The following is a 14,334-nucleotide window of genomic DNA, read 5'->3' as shown; positions in this document are numbered from 1 at the left end:
CCTTCTGCCCTCAGTCTTTCCCAGCATCGGGGTCTTTTCCAGAGAGTCTACTTTTCTCATCAGGTGGCCAGAGTATTGGAGCTTCAGCATCAGTTTTCACTCTATACCCTCAAATCCAAACCTCACTCATTTCTGGTGACTTCTTAAAACAATCAGTTACCTAGAAGACATTGGGAGGAAAAGCTCTGAAGAAAGCCACTTCCTGGCTTGTGCTTTGCCAGCTTGCTGTCCAGGAGTGTGTCTGAGTGGCAGGGTGAACTTGATTAGACAGAGTTCTTGAGTTTGGAGGGAAGGTGCCTGTCTTTGAGGACAAGCTGCCCCTTTAAGAGAGGAACCGTCTCTTTTCCCTGCAGCCACCCCTACACGTGTGTCCTTGAACACTTGCAGGTGTGAGGAGCGCAAGCAAAAACAAGGGCCTTTCCTCCAGACACTCAAGTGTATAACTGTCTTATGCTCAGGCCCCAGGCAGACCCAAGTGAGTCTCAGTTAAGTCTGCCCCAAATAGGGGAGTCTGGCTGAGCTAAGGCCCTCCAACGAGGCTCCCTGCCAGGACGGTCTTGGACATTGATCTCTGGACAAGACTTTCTGCTCTTCCTTCGATTAATACTGATGGGATCTGTCTCTTGGGCCAAACTACAGACATTTGTGGGGAATGCTGGACTCACTGTAGCTCAGCCCTATGTAATTATTAGGTGGAGTGGGCTTGCTGTGGAGTATAAATGATTAGGGAAAAAAAAAAGTACATTGGGGGAAAGAGGATCTAAGTCTGTCTGTGGCCAAGATTTCCCCAAACCAGAAATGTCGGCTATACTTTCACTTGCAAAGCAGTTTGCATCTGCTCTTTCTGTGCCTGCCTACTTTGAATTAGAGCAGGAACTTCAGAGTTATCCTTCACTTGAAAAAACCTTAACTATCTTTTCATCTACAGTGTTTAAAACATTTTACGTTTATATATGTTAATCATTTTGCTTATCCTTCTAACTTTGTCCTCTTTCAAAATTGCCGTATAAAAGGCCAATTGAATTCTTGGAAGAATAATTGAATTTTATTTAGTGCTTTTGCTATTTTGTTTTTCTAGTCCATCTTGTTTTTCCTTGTTTTTCTTCAGAAAAGTCTGCTTTTAAAAATATTTTTTCTGTTGTCAAATTCTTCTGTTTAATTCTACTGTTATGTTTTATATTCCCAAAGTGTTCTACACTGTGGTCAGCTCTTAAGCAGGAAGGAGCTGTGATAACTACTTGCATTTTAGAGATGGATAAACTAAAGCCCAGAGAGGTTAAATGAGCTGTATGAGATCACTCAATGAATCAGGGAAGAAGTGGGGTCAAGGCTCTAGACACTTGACTCCCTATTTTGGGCATTTCCCACCATCATGTATATATTTTCATTTTATAGGATACCATCTGCTGTCATCTCAGTCAGTATGCCCAATGTCCGACATATTTGTTTATTTAAATATTTTGAAACGCTTCCTCCTTTCTTTTGGTCTACTGTTTCAGAGACGTGGACTTGACATTAAAGGCTGGTTTTGTTTTCTTAATTGTTTCCATTGCTCGACACTGGCTATTCCAGCATCCATAAATGCAAGGGCATGAACCTGTTGTCTTTCATGATATTCATGAGGGATATTTTTCAAGCACCTGTTAGAATGTTGTTTGTGGTTATGCGTTGAGTTATAAGAACTTAGATCCTGGATTGCTGCCCTTGAGTTACTAGGCATTGATAGAGAACAAGTGTCTAGAACATAATGGTTTAGAGTGATTTGTTGAACCAAGGCATCTCAGCCAGTTACAGAATGGATTGTGTGTGGATTGTGGTGGAGATGAGATGAGATTGGGTTGAGCTGGGAGAAAAGGAGGGACATAACTCAGAAGAAACGGGGAAAGGTTCTTACAGGTATAAAAACAAGCCAAAGTACCATGCAGTCTCTGCTCTTCCATCTTTTGAAAATCTTCCTGGTGCCCTGGTACCGACTCCTTCATCCTTAGGCAGAGGACAGTGCAGCTTCCTGTTGAATTTGGCCCAGAGGTCAAGACACTGTCAGGATGCTTTCTGTTCAGTTTCTCATTAAACGTCATGTCACAAGAACCGAAAGGAGAAAGAGGGACTTTGGGATCATCTATGAATGATAATTTAGAATGGGGTTGACAAGAAGCGGGTGACATTTAGATGCTGGGGTCGCCCACCAGCCCCCAGAGGTGGGCGCTCCTGCAGTTGCTGTGTTCAGTCGTTCAGTCTTGTCTAGCTCTCTGCAACCTCATGGTCTACCTACCGCACGCCAGGCACCCTGTCCTTCACCATCTCCTGGAGTTTGCTCAACCTCATGTCCACTGAGTCAGTGATGCCATCCTGCAGTAGTTTGTAAGAAAGATAGACTTGTGAACAGATGGGTCATTTCTGGATTCGAGTGTTCTGTTTTTGCCACCATCGTTTGGCTGTGGGTAGAGACACCTGGGTGAGAGGGCGGGGCCGCTTGGTCCCGTTCCTCTGTTTTAGGACCACCTGTCAGATGTGTGCTGTTGGAGCCAAGTAAACCCTGCTGCAAGGGTGACCAACCATGAGAGTTTCATAGGTTAAAATAAATGCGGTGTCCTGCCCACACTTAGGTGTTTGATTTGACTTTGAGAGTCGAGCTACAGAGATTAGATTCTCAAAGTAGCAGATGAATCCCCAAAGGACCTGAGGTGTGGTCGTTTTTATTTTGGGGCGCATGTTGATGAAATGTAGCCTGGGAGTCCCCCATATTGTTTGGCCCCAAATATAGTTTAATAGAGAGAAGCAGTTTGGGTCACCTTTTCAAAACCCTGATACCTTTCCGCACAGGAGGATTGTTTGTATAAGACAGTTCAGTAAATGTTTACAGAGCTCACCTGTCCAAGACCGGGTCCCAGGCCAGGCACTGACTATGCCTGTAAGGGTCAATCAGATGCAACCCAGGCTCCCAGGGAGCTGAAGCAAGCAGGTTTTTTGATAGCTGGTGTTTGTTGGTGAGGCACCATCCCAGGCTTTGGGTTACAGCAGTAGAAACACACGGGCCCTGCCCCTGCAGCATGTGTTCTAGGGATGAGAGAGACGCAGGGAGAGCCAGTTGTCAGGGCTGGCCCTGCTGAGAGCAGAGCATGACGGGAGGCTGCCCGGGCCCTGACTCTTCTGTGTTAGCCTTGCACTGGGCACAGGTGACGGAGCGAGAACGTGCAGCTGAACTAGAAAAGCTGAAGTCCCCCTCTGACCGTGGTTCGCGAGCAGTGAGATCATTGCCATGGCTGGCAACCCCCACGTCTAGAAAATGGGAAGAAAAGATACCCACACATGGCCACATGGAGAGGGATTATGATCCAGAGCATCGGGAACACCTTGCCAACCTTGTCCTAGCCTGTGCCTTTCCTTTTACCTAAGTAGCTCCCATCTTAGCCTCAGAATAACGGAGGGGCAAAAAAAGCAGGGCTTTTAAATAACTACCTCTCATCTAGATAGATGGGGACCTTCTAGTCCCTAGACAAAGAGAAGGGGTGTAATCAACTCAATGAGTAGAAATTCGCTTGAAGTTTTGCCTAAAAAGAAAAAAGAGAGAGAGATTATAGCCTTGGATTTGACAGGCTTTAGGGGTCCCCCTGGAGGGAGGTATCCTCCTGCGACTTGCTTTGCTGTCCTGGGGTCCCTCCAGGTACCCACCCTATGTTATCGGTCTGGAGGCCTTGTCACCATTTTCAGATTGGGGCTGTCAGTGTTGTACTGAGAATTTTCCTCTTCCCCAGAAGCCGAGAAGAACAAAGCAGTCAGAGGAAATTCCCCACTGCAGCCACGGAGGGGGGGCGTCCCCCCCACCTCCCCGCCCCGCCTGCGAGAGAGACTTCCTTCAAACAGGGACCCTCTGTTGTTGTAGCTCAGAGCTTCGACTTGAGAAGCATAGTTTCCCAGTGATGCCACTGGATTCCTGACGTCTGACACCCCGGGGCGGCCTGGTGAAGGCCGCCGTTGACTGCCCTGGGCCCCTGGACAGGGACAGCATTGTGAGTCACACTCGGTGTGTGAGCTCCCCTGCCCATGACTGGCACTATTATTAGTACCATTCTCTGCTCCTGGGACAAAGGTCACTGGGACCAGAGTCCGGTTGGGTGGGTGGCGGGGGCTGGGCCCAGGGCCGAGAGGAGGTGTGAGTGGAATGGAGGCGAGAGAAGGCTTTTCCACATGAAGATGCGCCGGAGGGAGGGGGGCATGGACGAGCCCTGGCAGATTGGGCAGACTGGCCCCGAGCGATGCAGAAACAGCCTCTGCGAGAACTCAGATCGAGTGGGCCAGCCTCAGCCAGCATGTGGGCAAGTCTGGGGCTTGAGAACTTCCCTTGGGTCTGGACTTGGGTGCTACCAGCAGGTCAGAGTTGCCAGTGACCCCAGAGCCACCTTTGGGAGTGGGCCACCCTGAGAGTTCCCCATCTTCCCTCCCAGACCCAAGGGGAGGATGGATACATTGTCATGGAAACAGGCTCCAGCATGGGACTCTCCACTGGTCCAGCCTGGGCACCAGCCACCCCGATGCCCACATTCCGGACTGTCTGGCAGGGAAAAGAAGCCCATGTCTGTCCTATCTCTGATGCCTGCACAACCTAAAAGAGGGTTGGGGTGTCAGCAGAAATGTACAAGAGAGGAATTTCTGGGAAGCATCATGGATCCCTTATATTCAGGGTCACATTGCGGGCTTTCTGAAAGGCTAGCAGCGGCTTCCAGAATGCCCCGGGTGGGAGCGCCGTGCGTGCCGTTGGCGGGGCTAGGCTGGCAGGATCTCTCCTCAAGAATAAGGGAAGGAAATTCACGCTGACATCACTGCTGCTATGACTTCGTTCTTGTGCAGGCCTGGAGACACGTTCCTCCCTGCCTCCCCATCCTGCGCCCTGTCCTTTTTCTCGGCATCTGGTTTTCCTATTTACCCTCCCTCTTCCCTTCAGTAAATAGGGAAAAAAAGAGGCACCACACCTAGGACTTGGGTTCCCAGTTCCCGAATTTCAGTTTTGTGTTCCTTATGAACAAAGGACAGCTCACACGGAGGGGGAAAAACACCCACGTGCAAGGACGCACCCCGTCTCGGGCCACATCCGCAGACCCCAGGGGTCAGGTGCACGCAGACAGTGGGGTGCGGCTCTAAAGTGGCAGCAGGGACAGTGGGAATAGTCCTGTCTGATGTTCCTCCCTCGTGAGCTGGTCCCTGTGATGCTGATCCAAGCCCCGTCCCCACTCTATGGCTGCACATCTGAAGGGTGGGGGCCTGAGGTGGCTCTTGGACCCCCCTCCCCGGGAATCTGGAGGTGCTTGCTTCTCGCTGCCATTGACCACAACTTCCCAGGGAAAAGAATCCCCATGATTCTTCCTCTTTCCTCAACCTGGTGTGACTAGAGCCCTTATCCGTAAAGGGACTATAAGACAAGTGGAATGAAAGAGGGGCATACCCTGTGGCTCAGTGGTGGAAAGTCCGACTGCCAGTGCAGGAGATGCAGAAGACTCAGGTTCGACCCCTGGGCCAGAAAGCTCCCTTGGAGAAGGAAATGGCAACCCACTCCAGTGTTCTTGCCTGAAAAATCCCATGGGGGGGGAGCCTAGCAGGCTTCATAGGATCATGAAGAGTTGGCCGTGACTGAGCGCGCGCACACGTACGCACACACACACACACACACACACACACAGTGGGGGTGAGAAGTAATGAAACTACATGGCCTAATGGTGACCATGAGGGGTGCAGATGGAGCTGGAAGTATCACCTGTGTAGAGGACACCAAGGTCCCCAGTGGTCAGACTGACTGGGGAACCACTGGCCGTCCGGTGTCCTGGACTGCTTGCTGTGAGCCATGAGGAAGAGCTGTTTTTCAAATGTAAGGTCCTTTTACCCCAAGGACCATTGCAGCCAGCGGGCAGGTTAGATGCCAGCTCTGGGTTGGACTTGCCTGGGGGCAAGTCCATGGCTTGAGAGAGAGATTTAGGGGGGCAGGCAGGCTGCCTGGGTTCTAGCCATACCACTTCTGACCTGCACAACCTTGGACAGGACACGCAGTGGGTCAGTTTTCTCTGCTGTACAGTGGGAGAAACAAATGTGATAACAGTAGTATCTACTCAGGGAGTTATTTTGAGGGATAAATATTGGATTGGGCAAAAAGATCATTCGGATTTTTCCCTATGATGTTACAGAAAAACCCGAATGAACATTTTGGGGAACCCAATAAGATGCTCTAAAACATGACATGTTACTGTGGCACATAGTAGGTGCACAGTAAATCCTGGCTTCTGTTCCTGTTTTCCTTTACCAGGTGTCTGAAAGCAGACCTCTCTCCCCCATGTCTATGGTCTGTGGTCTTGACCCAAAAGAGGACCATGAACTCCCTGGCTTATTTTTGTAATTTTGGGATAGTTGGTTTTTCCTTTCATGTCTCATTTCAGTGGTTCAGTGGGTATCTATTCTATACTTCTTCAGGATACCTATTATGTCACAAGGGCTATTGTAACTAATTCTATAGCATTTCTTAATAGAAATTTGTTTTCTTCCTGCTGCCTGTCCGGATGGCTTCTCAATGGATTCCTCATAGGAAATCACGACAGGACATTCCTTCTGGCAGAGGGTGGTAGCTGGTGACTACTTGGCTGCCAAGGAAACTGCAAATGTGTCTGAGCTGTCTAGAAAATGTTTTTTTTTTTTTTTTTCCATTGGGGTAGAAACAGAGAAGTGGGTAAGGCTTTACCAGTGTCATTCCTGGGACTATTTCTTCAAATGTTAATATACTTTGCAGGCATTGGCTGAATTATTTAATTCTAGAATATGTATAAGGTATTTCTTGCAAGATGGTTTTAAACTACTCGGGGTTCATTCATAGAAGGGTGAGGTAGAGGTATTTCATTTTCCTTGCTGAGCTTGGGCTGGGCTGAGGAGGGACCACTGGGATTCTATTACTATGGCCAAGGCTTCCTTGGGGTATCCCACCAGTGATGACGAGCACCAGCTGCTGTTTGCTCATAGGCGTCCATCAAGATTACCCTGGGGCCTGGAGTGAAGGTCTGGGGATTGGCCCACTGTTTTCTAGCTGTGCCTAGACCAACGTGACGTCATTTTTCCTGAGCACCTTACTCTGCACCGATAGAATGGAGGCAGTCAGCCCAGTCTGCCAAGCCTATAAGGAGATTGGGGAGTGGGTTTTAGGAATAAGCAAAATGGTGAACGTGAAAATGTCTTGTAGGTGTGTCCAAGACATGACAAGAGATTGCCTTCCTAGATCATGAAGGGCATTTCCTTATTAGATCGAGAGGCAAGGCAAGCTTGTTTCCTACTGCATCTCAGTTTACTTAGGATCAGACACATTTGGAACTCAGGTTAAGGATTAGAGCCTAACAAACTCAAGTTTTCTTACCTGAGTCAGAGCATGCCAGGCTTTCTTTGTCTACACGGACTGGCTGTCTCCAGCTGCACTGTGTCCAGATCGCTTCTGAGATGGTGTTAACAAGGCCTACACATCTACACAGCGTAGATGTGTAACAAGCAGTGTGGACTGTTGAGCCCATATCTGTCTCTCTAGCTACACCCATAAATCAGATAGGAATCTCTGGCATCATTGTCATTTCTGAATAGAAAACTATCCTAGAAGGAAATCTATGTAGCACAGACTCTTTTAGTATAAGATAAACTAACAGAGTACGTCAGGGCTTCCAGAACTAAGACGTTGGCAGTGTTAATGACTAAGATGAGAAGTGTGTGTGTGTGTGTGTGAATTAGAGTTTGCTTTACCGTGGTGAATTTCTGAGACAGTGCTAACCTGACCTTTGAGGATTTCATAGCTGGCAAGTTAATTTCCTCCCTTTCTTAGTTTGGATGCTTGCCTGTAGGGATCTTGGGGGACTGGATTGTGGTAGAGAGGACTATTATGACCAAGAGAACATCTAACTTCTCTTCCCTTGTTAGATCGCCCTAAGGTAATGATTCTTCTCCCTTGAAAACCAGAGACCAAAGGGTCCTTACTGTAGACTTTGCTTGTGGGCTTTTGACTTCTGCTTGGAGCTGACAAAGACACTCCTCGGTTCATACCTTGAGTACTTCATAAGGCAGAAATAATGACTTTGTCTTTGAAGGCCAAGCTGACCATGTTGCCTTAGAATATCTCGAAGGAGCAATCCAGGATTTTCTTTCTAGAATTTGCTTAGCCATAAAAGATGGACTGACTTTTAAATCGATCTAAATAAGGCAATTGATACTCCATCCTAAAGGCAGTTTTGGTGGGAATTCTTCACCGTTCTGGTCTGTTCCACCAGCTCCTGCAACTCTTGTGCTCTGGGTATTCCTTGCTTTCCCCTGGCGGATGGGCTGGGAGGGAAGGGGCCGGGGTTCGCTGCTGAGCGTGTGGCACACCTGGGACAGTGATTCACCGTGGCTTGTGTCTCCAGGCAGCGGACCGATCCAGCTGTGGCAGTTTCTTCTGGAATTACTCACGGATAAGTCCTGTCAGTCTTTCATCAGCTGGACAGGAGATGGCTGGGAATTCAAGCTTTCTGACCCAGATGAGGTAAGGAGGGAGTGACTTGAGAGTGTTATGTCCAGGGATGGTGAGAGAGAGCTCTGGGGATGGGTTGTGTGGGGCTTGATGGTGTTTTCTAGGGTTTGAATCCCAGCTCTGCCTCCTGCTACTTGGGGGACCTCCTCTGAGCCTGAGTTGCATCATTTGGAAAACACAGAAAAGACCTAGGTTGCCCGTTTATTTTTCAGCTTAATGGATAGGACGTGCCTACAGTGCCTGTCACATGTTAGGCCTTTTGTAAACACAAGTTGGGCTTCCCTGGTGGCTCAGTGGTAAAGAACCTACCTGCCAGTGCAGGGTACTCAGGTTCAGTCCCTTGGTTGGGAAGATCCCCTGGAGAAGGAAATGGCAACCCACTCCTATATTCTTGCCTAGAAAATGCTATGGACCAGAACCTGGTGGGCTGCAGTCCATGGGGTTGCAAAAAGTGTTGGAAACGACTCAACAACAAAAACAGAAGTTGCCTTCTCTGACTTTGTTCCCTTGTTGGCCTTGTGGCTCTGTGAATATGGAAGGCATCTGACAATTTGAGAGGCCTTCAGCGTTTGGTGAGATTTGCTCATCATTTTGTTTTTTCATCAACAAACAGTGAGGGGAGGAGGAATGCACTGAGTCTGAGATGAACATGTACACATTGCCTGTGGGCTTCCCTGATTGCTCAGATGGTAAAGAATCCACCTGCAATGCAGGAGACCCTGGTTCAATCACTGGATCGGGAAGATCCACTGGAGAAAGGGATAGGCTACCCACTGCAGTATTCTTGGCCTTCCCTTGTGGCTCAGCTGGTAAAGAATCTGCCTGTAATGCAGGAGACCTTGGTTTGATCCCTGGGTTGCAAAGATCCCCTGGAGAAGGGAAAAGAGACCCACTCCAGTATTCTGGCCTGGAGAATTCCATGGATGTGTATAGTCCATGGGGTCACAGAGAGTCGACGACCAGCAAGGACCTACCGTCTAGCACAGGGAGCTCTAGTCAGTATTCTGTGATAATCTATAAGGGGAAAAGATCTGAAAATATATGTATGTAGAAGTGAATCACTTTGCTATGCACCGGAAACTAACACAACATTGTAAATCAATTATACACCAATAAGAAAACAAAAACAAAAACACAAATAGGGAGTGGTTGCTCTGTGACACGCCCAAATTCAGAGGATGCAGAGCAGTGAACAAGAGAGAGGCCCTCTGTTCCGGCTGAAGTGAGAAGCCCTGGGCCTCAAAAAAAAAAAAAGATGCTTCCTGTTGATGAAAGACAGGTGTGACTGTAACTCAGTCCGTCATCCCTCACATCAGATTTCATGCTTTCAAAGCAAAGACGTTCTATTAATAATACAGGGTAAGAGGAGACTCTATAGTGTCTCCTATTAAAAAAGACTCTTTTTTAAATATCAAATGCTTTAACTCCCATTCCATAGAAGTTCAGGGTCACTGCATTTTCATCAGCTTAAAGAGTCAACTTCACTGCCAACCTGGTCTAGCCCTCAAAACTTGGAATTCAGAAAAGTAACTTCTTTGTCGATGAATCTCTAGCCATCTTTTGAACATCATGGGTCATCACCAATGAGTGCAGGCATATTAACATGTATCGTGGGCTTATTCTGGAAGTGTTCACCCCTCTTCTTTTTTAAAAATTAAATTTCAGGTGGCCAGGAGATGGGGAAAAAGGAAAAACAAGCCTAAGATGAATTATGAGAAACTGAGCCGTGGCCTTCGCTACTATTATGACAAAAACATCATCCACAAGACAGCGGGTAAACGCTACGTGTACCGTTTTGTGTGTGACCTGCAAAGCCTGCTGGGGTACACGCCCGAGGAGCTCCATGCCATGCTGGATGTCAAGCCCGACGCTGACGAGTGATGGACGCTGAGGGGCCGGGGAAACCCTGCTGAGACATTTCAGAGAACAACCATGTCGGTCGGACTCTTAATTTTTTAATTGTTATTCTATTTTTAATTTTCCAGAACTCATTTTTTTTACATTCAGGGGTGGGAGCTAAGTGAGCTGCAGCTATAATCCATTGTGCGCCGTTGAAGGAGAGCCAGGACTGGTGGGGTGGGTGGGACAAGAAATTCTGGAGTGGATTTTCAGGAGGCAAGGGCCTTCTTAGAAGCTTGAAGAATCTGGCTTAAGGGAGGAAGAGACTAACACGTCCAGTTATTAAAAAGAAAAAAAAGTCATCCACAAAAAAAAATGTCTTGAGTTATGGACCTATTAGCAAAAGAAATTGATGCGCCAGGAGTCTTGAAACTAATGAAAGGCAATTAATTTCCTTTTGTCTTTAGGTCTGGGAGGGCAAAAAAGAGGGAGGTAGGATAAAGCCTTTGGTTTGGGGGTACACTAGAAAATCACGGACTATTGACCTTTTTGTTCTACTTTTGAAACAAAGATGGACTTCAGTGGGGAGGGGCTGAAACTGTTTTTGTGTTAAAATTTATTCTATTAAATTTTGTGCCAGTATTTTTTTTTTTTCCTTAAAAATCGTCTTAAGCTCTAAGGTGGTCTCAGTATTGCGGTATCATGCAATTTTGTTTTTATTTGCCAACTGAGGATTCTGACGCAGTGAAAGGAAACTGTTTATATAGACCCCACTGGAAAGACAAAGCGCCATCACTGAGATTTGCGGATCCCAAGTTCATGTGACTGATGTGTGAAGGGAAAAAATGATGCTAATTTGGGTACAAGGGAACTGTGCATGTGAATTTCTCCTTTAATTTTTAAAAATTATGATCACACCCCTCTACTTATTTGTCATGAGTATATTCTCAGAGTTTGGACTTAACATTGAGCTAAGAAGCATTAAGTCTTTGAACTGAATGTATTTTGCAGCCCTGCTTTGGACAATAGTAAATGTAGGAGCACTGTAGAAGTCTTATGAAAGAGGGAGTGAAGGGAGAAGATTGACCTGGTTCTCTACTGGTTTTTCAGACTTGTAACATACATGACTTGGAATAAAATCTGTATGCACGGGCATTACCCCTCAGGTCTTAGGAAATAAGTCCTGAATGCATGTCCTTCCCAACTAACACTCTGTACTCTGTCCTTTGTGTCTTATTTTCCTAGCATCCCACATTTATCACTTTTCCCCACTCTGTTGTTCAGTAGAAGGAAATGTACAGCTTTCTCTTGGGTGAGTGAAAGAGGAGCCGCAGACGTGTCATGAGTTGGAGAGAGTCTGATAAAAGCCATTTAGATGTCCTGGGTTTTAGAAGCCATGGAAACTGAGGGAGCCTAGGAATAAAATGTGGCTCGGCTGTCTTTGGGAAAAGTGCAAGGCTTTCCTTTGAAGGGTGTAAGACAGCTGTGTCGGGTGTCAGGTGAGACTGGGTGGGCAGGCAAAGGTGCACAGAGCAGATGCTATAAGGGTCCCGGGCTTGGATCTGTTGTCCTGGCGCAGGATAAGGGAAGGTTGGTAATTGCAAAGGAAGGAAGCTTGAAGGCATAGGAACTATAAGGAAAGGAGCTTGGGTGTAGCAATAAGGTGGTCCATGAGATTCAAATCTACTTTTACTTCTCCCGGAGTTGAACTACAAACATCATCAACCGAGGTCATTGTCAAGGGTCATCTGAAAATGGAGTTTGGGGAGAGGGGACCAACATCTGACTACTAAGGAAAAGTGCCTAATACAATTAGAATCCTCTCTTCCTCAGCTCAACAGGTGCCGGATTTGAAAAGGAGGGTGACAGAGGGATGGCTTTCAGCGAGGAAGGGGAAGAAACCCTCAGGACGGGCTTCTCGGGGTTGGCCCTTGTTGGGCTTCAGCTGAGAAACTGGAAGTCTACTAACTACCTTCTAGCATAGCTTCAAGAAAGTGGATTGTTTTCTCCCAGGTCTTCTTGCAGACCCCGGATTATCAGGAACTTAACTCTGTGATTCACGCGCTTCCTCATACCGAGAAATCGGAGCATCCGCTTGGAAAGCAGAGGCAGCATTTCGCCCAGCTGTGTATTGCGATCTTCTTCCGGACGCAGGTGCCTTAATGAAGCTCTCGACATATTTTAGGAGCTGCTCAGGGAGTGTTAGGCAGAACTGTTTGGACTACATTGTCTTCTCTTAGATTATGTGATCTTTGTTGGGCACTGGCAAAGATGTGTGTGCGCGTGCGCGTGTGTGTCTCTGTGTGTGTTTGCAGACGTGCAGAACTGCAGCTGAGAGAATGCTGGGGCTTTCTCATGATGTCTTTCCACATTTCAGTGATGGGTGAGAGTAGAACCAAGGCCAGACTCCGGTCCTTGCTTCTTTGCCACCAGGCATATCACTTTCTCAGCTCAACAGCCCTTTCCGTTTCAATCGATGCTGAGACGCCCTCCCTGTGTATGTCTGACTCCTGCCATAATTCACGTAAACAAGTGCCTCCTCACGCTCTTCAGCCGCTTGTTTGCTAAGATGCACCCCCCTCCCCTGCCCTGCTCTCTCTCCCAGTCCACTGTTTCCAGTATTTGTAGATGGCGTGTTAGTTCAAACAGCTTCGTCAATCTGGCCAGATGCTTTTTTTTTTTTTTCCTCCTTCTGTCCAGAGACCATCCCAGGAAGAGTGGTGGGTGGTTTATACACTGGAAATGGAGCAGAATTGTTGGATTTCTGCTTTAAAAAAAAAAACAAAAAACAAAAAAACACATGTTAACTTCAGAGGAAGGATGGGCAAATCTGGTTGAGTTGGGTGAAACTCTGTTTTCCTGGAGATGCATCTGTTAACCCATGTTGGTTTGGGCTGTAGGGTTCAGAGTCACTTTGGTCCCCTTTCGCTTTCAGGGGAGGGACTTCCCTACACAAAGCCCTGGTTTTTTGGCTATGGAGATTAGAGGTAACATTCAGAGATCAGATATGCTTTTCCTCACTTTGGGGCTGAACACTCTGGGTTTTAGAGCATTAACCTGCCTAATCTTCATGGTGAAAATGACACCTTCTCTATCCTCGTCATGCTGTGCATGCTGCTGTCTCTGTTGGGGTCTATATAAATGGGTTGAACTCTTAATCTACATTCCAAAGAAGTTTTGAGGAACCATAAATATATGTATACATATACATATATAAAATATATATATTAAAATGAAATTTATCTCTATCAGGAATACTGCCTCAGTTATTGAACTTTTTTTTAGAATACTTTTTTTTTTTAAGCTGAGAAGTATAGGGGTGAAAAAGATGTTATATTGTGTTTGACTATTTTCCAACTTGTATTTTCATATAATTTATATTTTTTAAGAGCTGAAAATTTAAAAGCAAGATTAAAAAAAAAGGAAAAGCAGGTGCTTTTTAAAAAATCAGAACTGAGGTAGCTTAGAGATGTAGCGATGTAAGTGTCTATGTGTTTTTTTTTTAATGCAAAAAAAAATTTCTTATGGGGGAGTTTTTTGTTCGTTTATTTTAGTAGCTGATGCTGGCACATCATTTTGCTGGAGAATTTTTTATATACTGTAGCCTGATTTCATATTGTATTTTAAACTGTGTGAGATTAAAAGCAAAGAAATTCATTCATAACGATGTGGGTTTGGCTCCGTTCTTTCCTGTCTGGTTCATGTGTGAAAGGAGGACAAATTAGCCAACCAGAGACAAGCACAGGAAGGAATGCAACTTCATCTGATCTCACTAGCTCTGCACCATTTCAGATAAAGATTTCCTAATAAAGTGAGAACTAACATACGAATATGGGGAAGTGTCATCTGACATCCCTGTTACTGAAGATGGAGTCATCCTTTGTGGAATGTCCCCACCTCATCATACCACATTTTGATCGTGTCTGAGGACTAAGAGGCACATGAAGAAACATTTTAATGACTCAACAGATAAGCAT

At 46.4% G+C, this 14,334-nt stretch overlaps 1 protein-coding gene across 8 annotated transcripts in view; it reads left to right on the top strand.

Moving 5' to 3' along the window:
• Positions 1–14,021, top strand: part of ETS1 (ETS proto-oncogene 1, transcription factor) — a 142,422-nt gene extending 128,401 nt beyond the window's left edge. For all 8 annotated transcript variants that reach the window (XM_060404263.1, XM_012101893.3, XM_042238017.1 and 5 more), the window contains 2 exons: positions 8,412–8,530; positions 10,184–14,021. In XM_060404263.1, coding sequence (XP_060260246.1) covers positions 8,412–8,530; positions 10,184–10,399 — 335 coding nt within the window. In that variant the 3' untranslated portion in view covers positions 10,400–14,021. The remainder of the gene's footprint in view (positions 1–8,411; positions 8,531–10,183) is intronic.
• Positions 14,022–14,334: the final 313 nt, after the last annotated feature.

The sequence above is a fragment of the Ovis aries genome, chromosome 21, assembly GCF_016772045.2.
Source record: "Ovis aries strain OAR_USU_Benz2616 breed Rambouillet chromosome 21, ARS-UI_Ramb_v3.0, whole genome shotgun sequence".
In the NCBI taxonomy this organism is placed as follows: Eukaryota; Metazoa; Chordata; class Mammalia; order Artiodactyla; family Bovidae; genus Ovis; species Ovis aries.
Note: the sequence above shows the minus strand (reverse complement) of the source record. Positions and strands in the feature narration are given on the sequence as shown.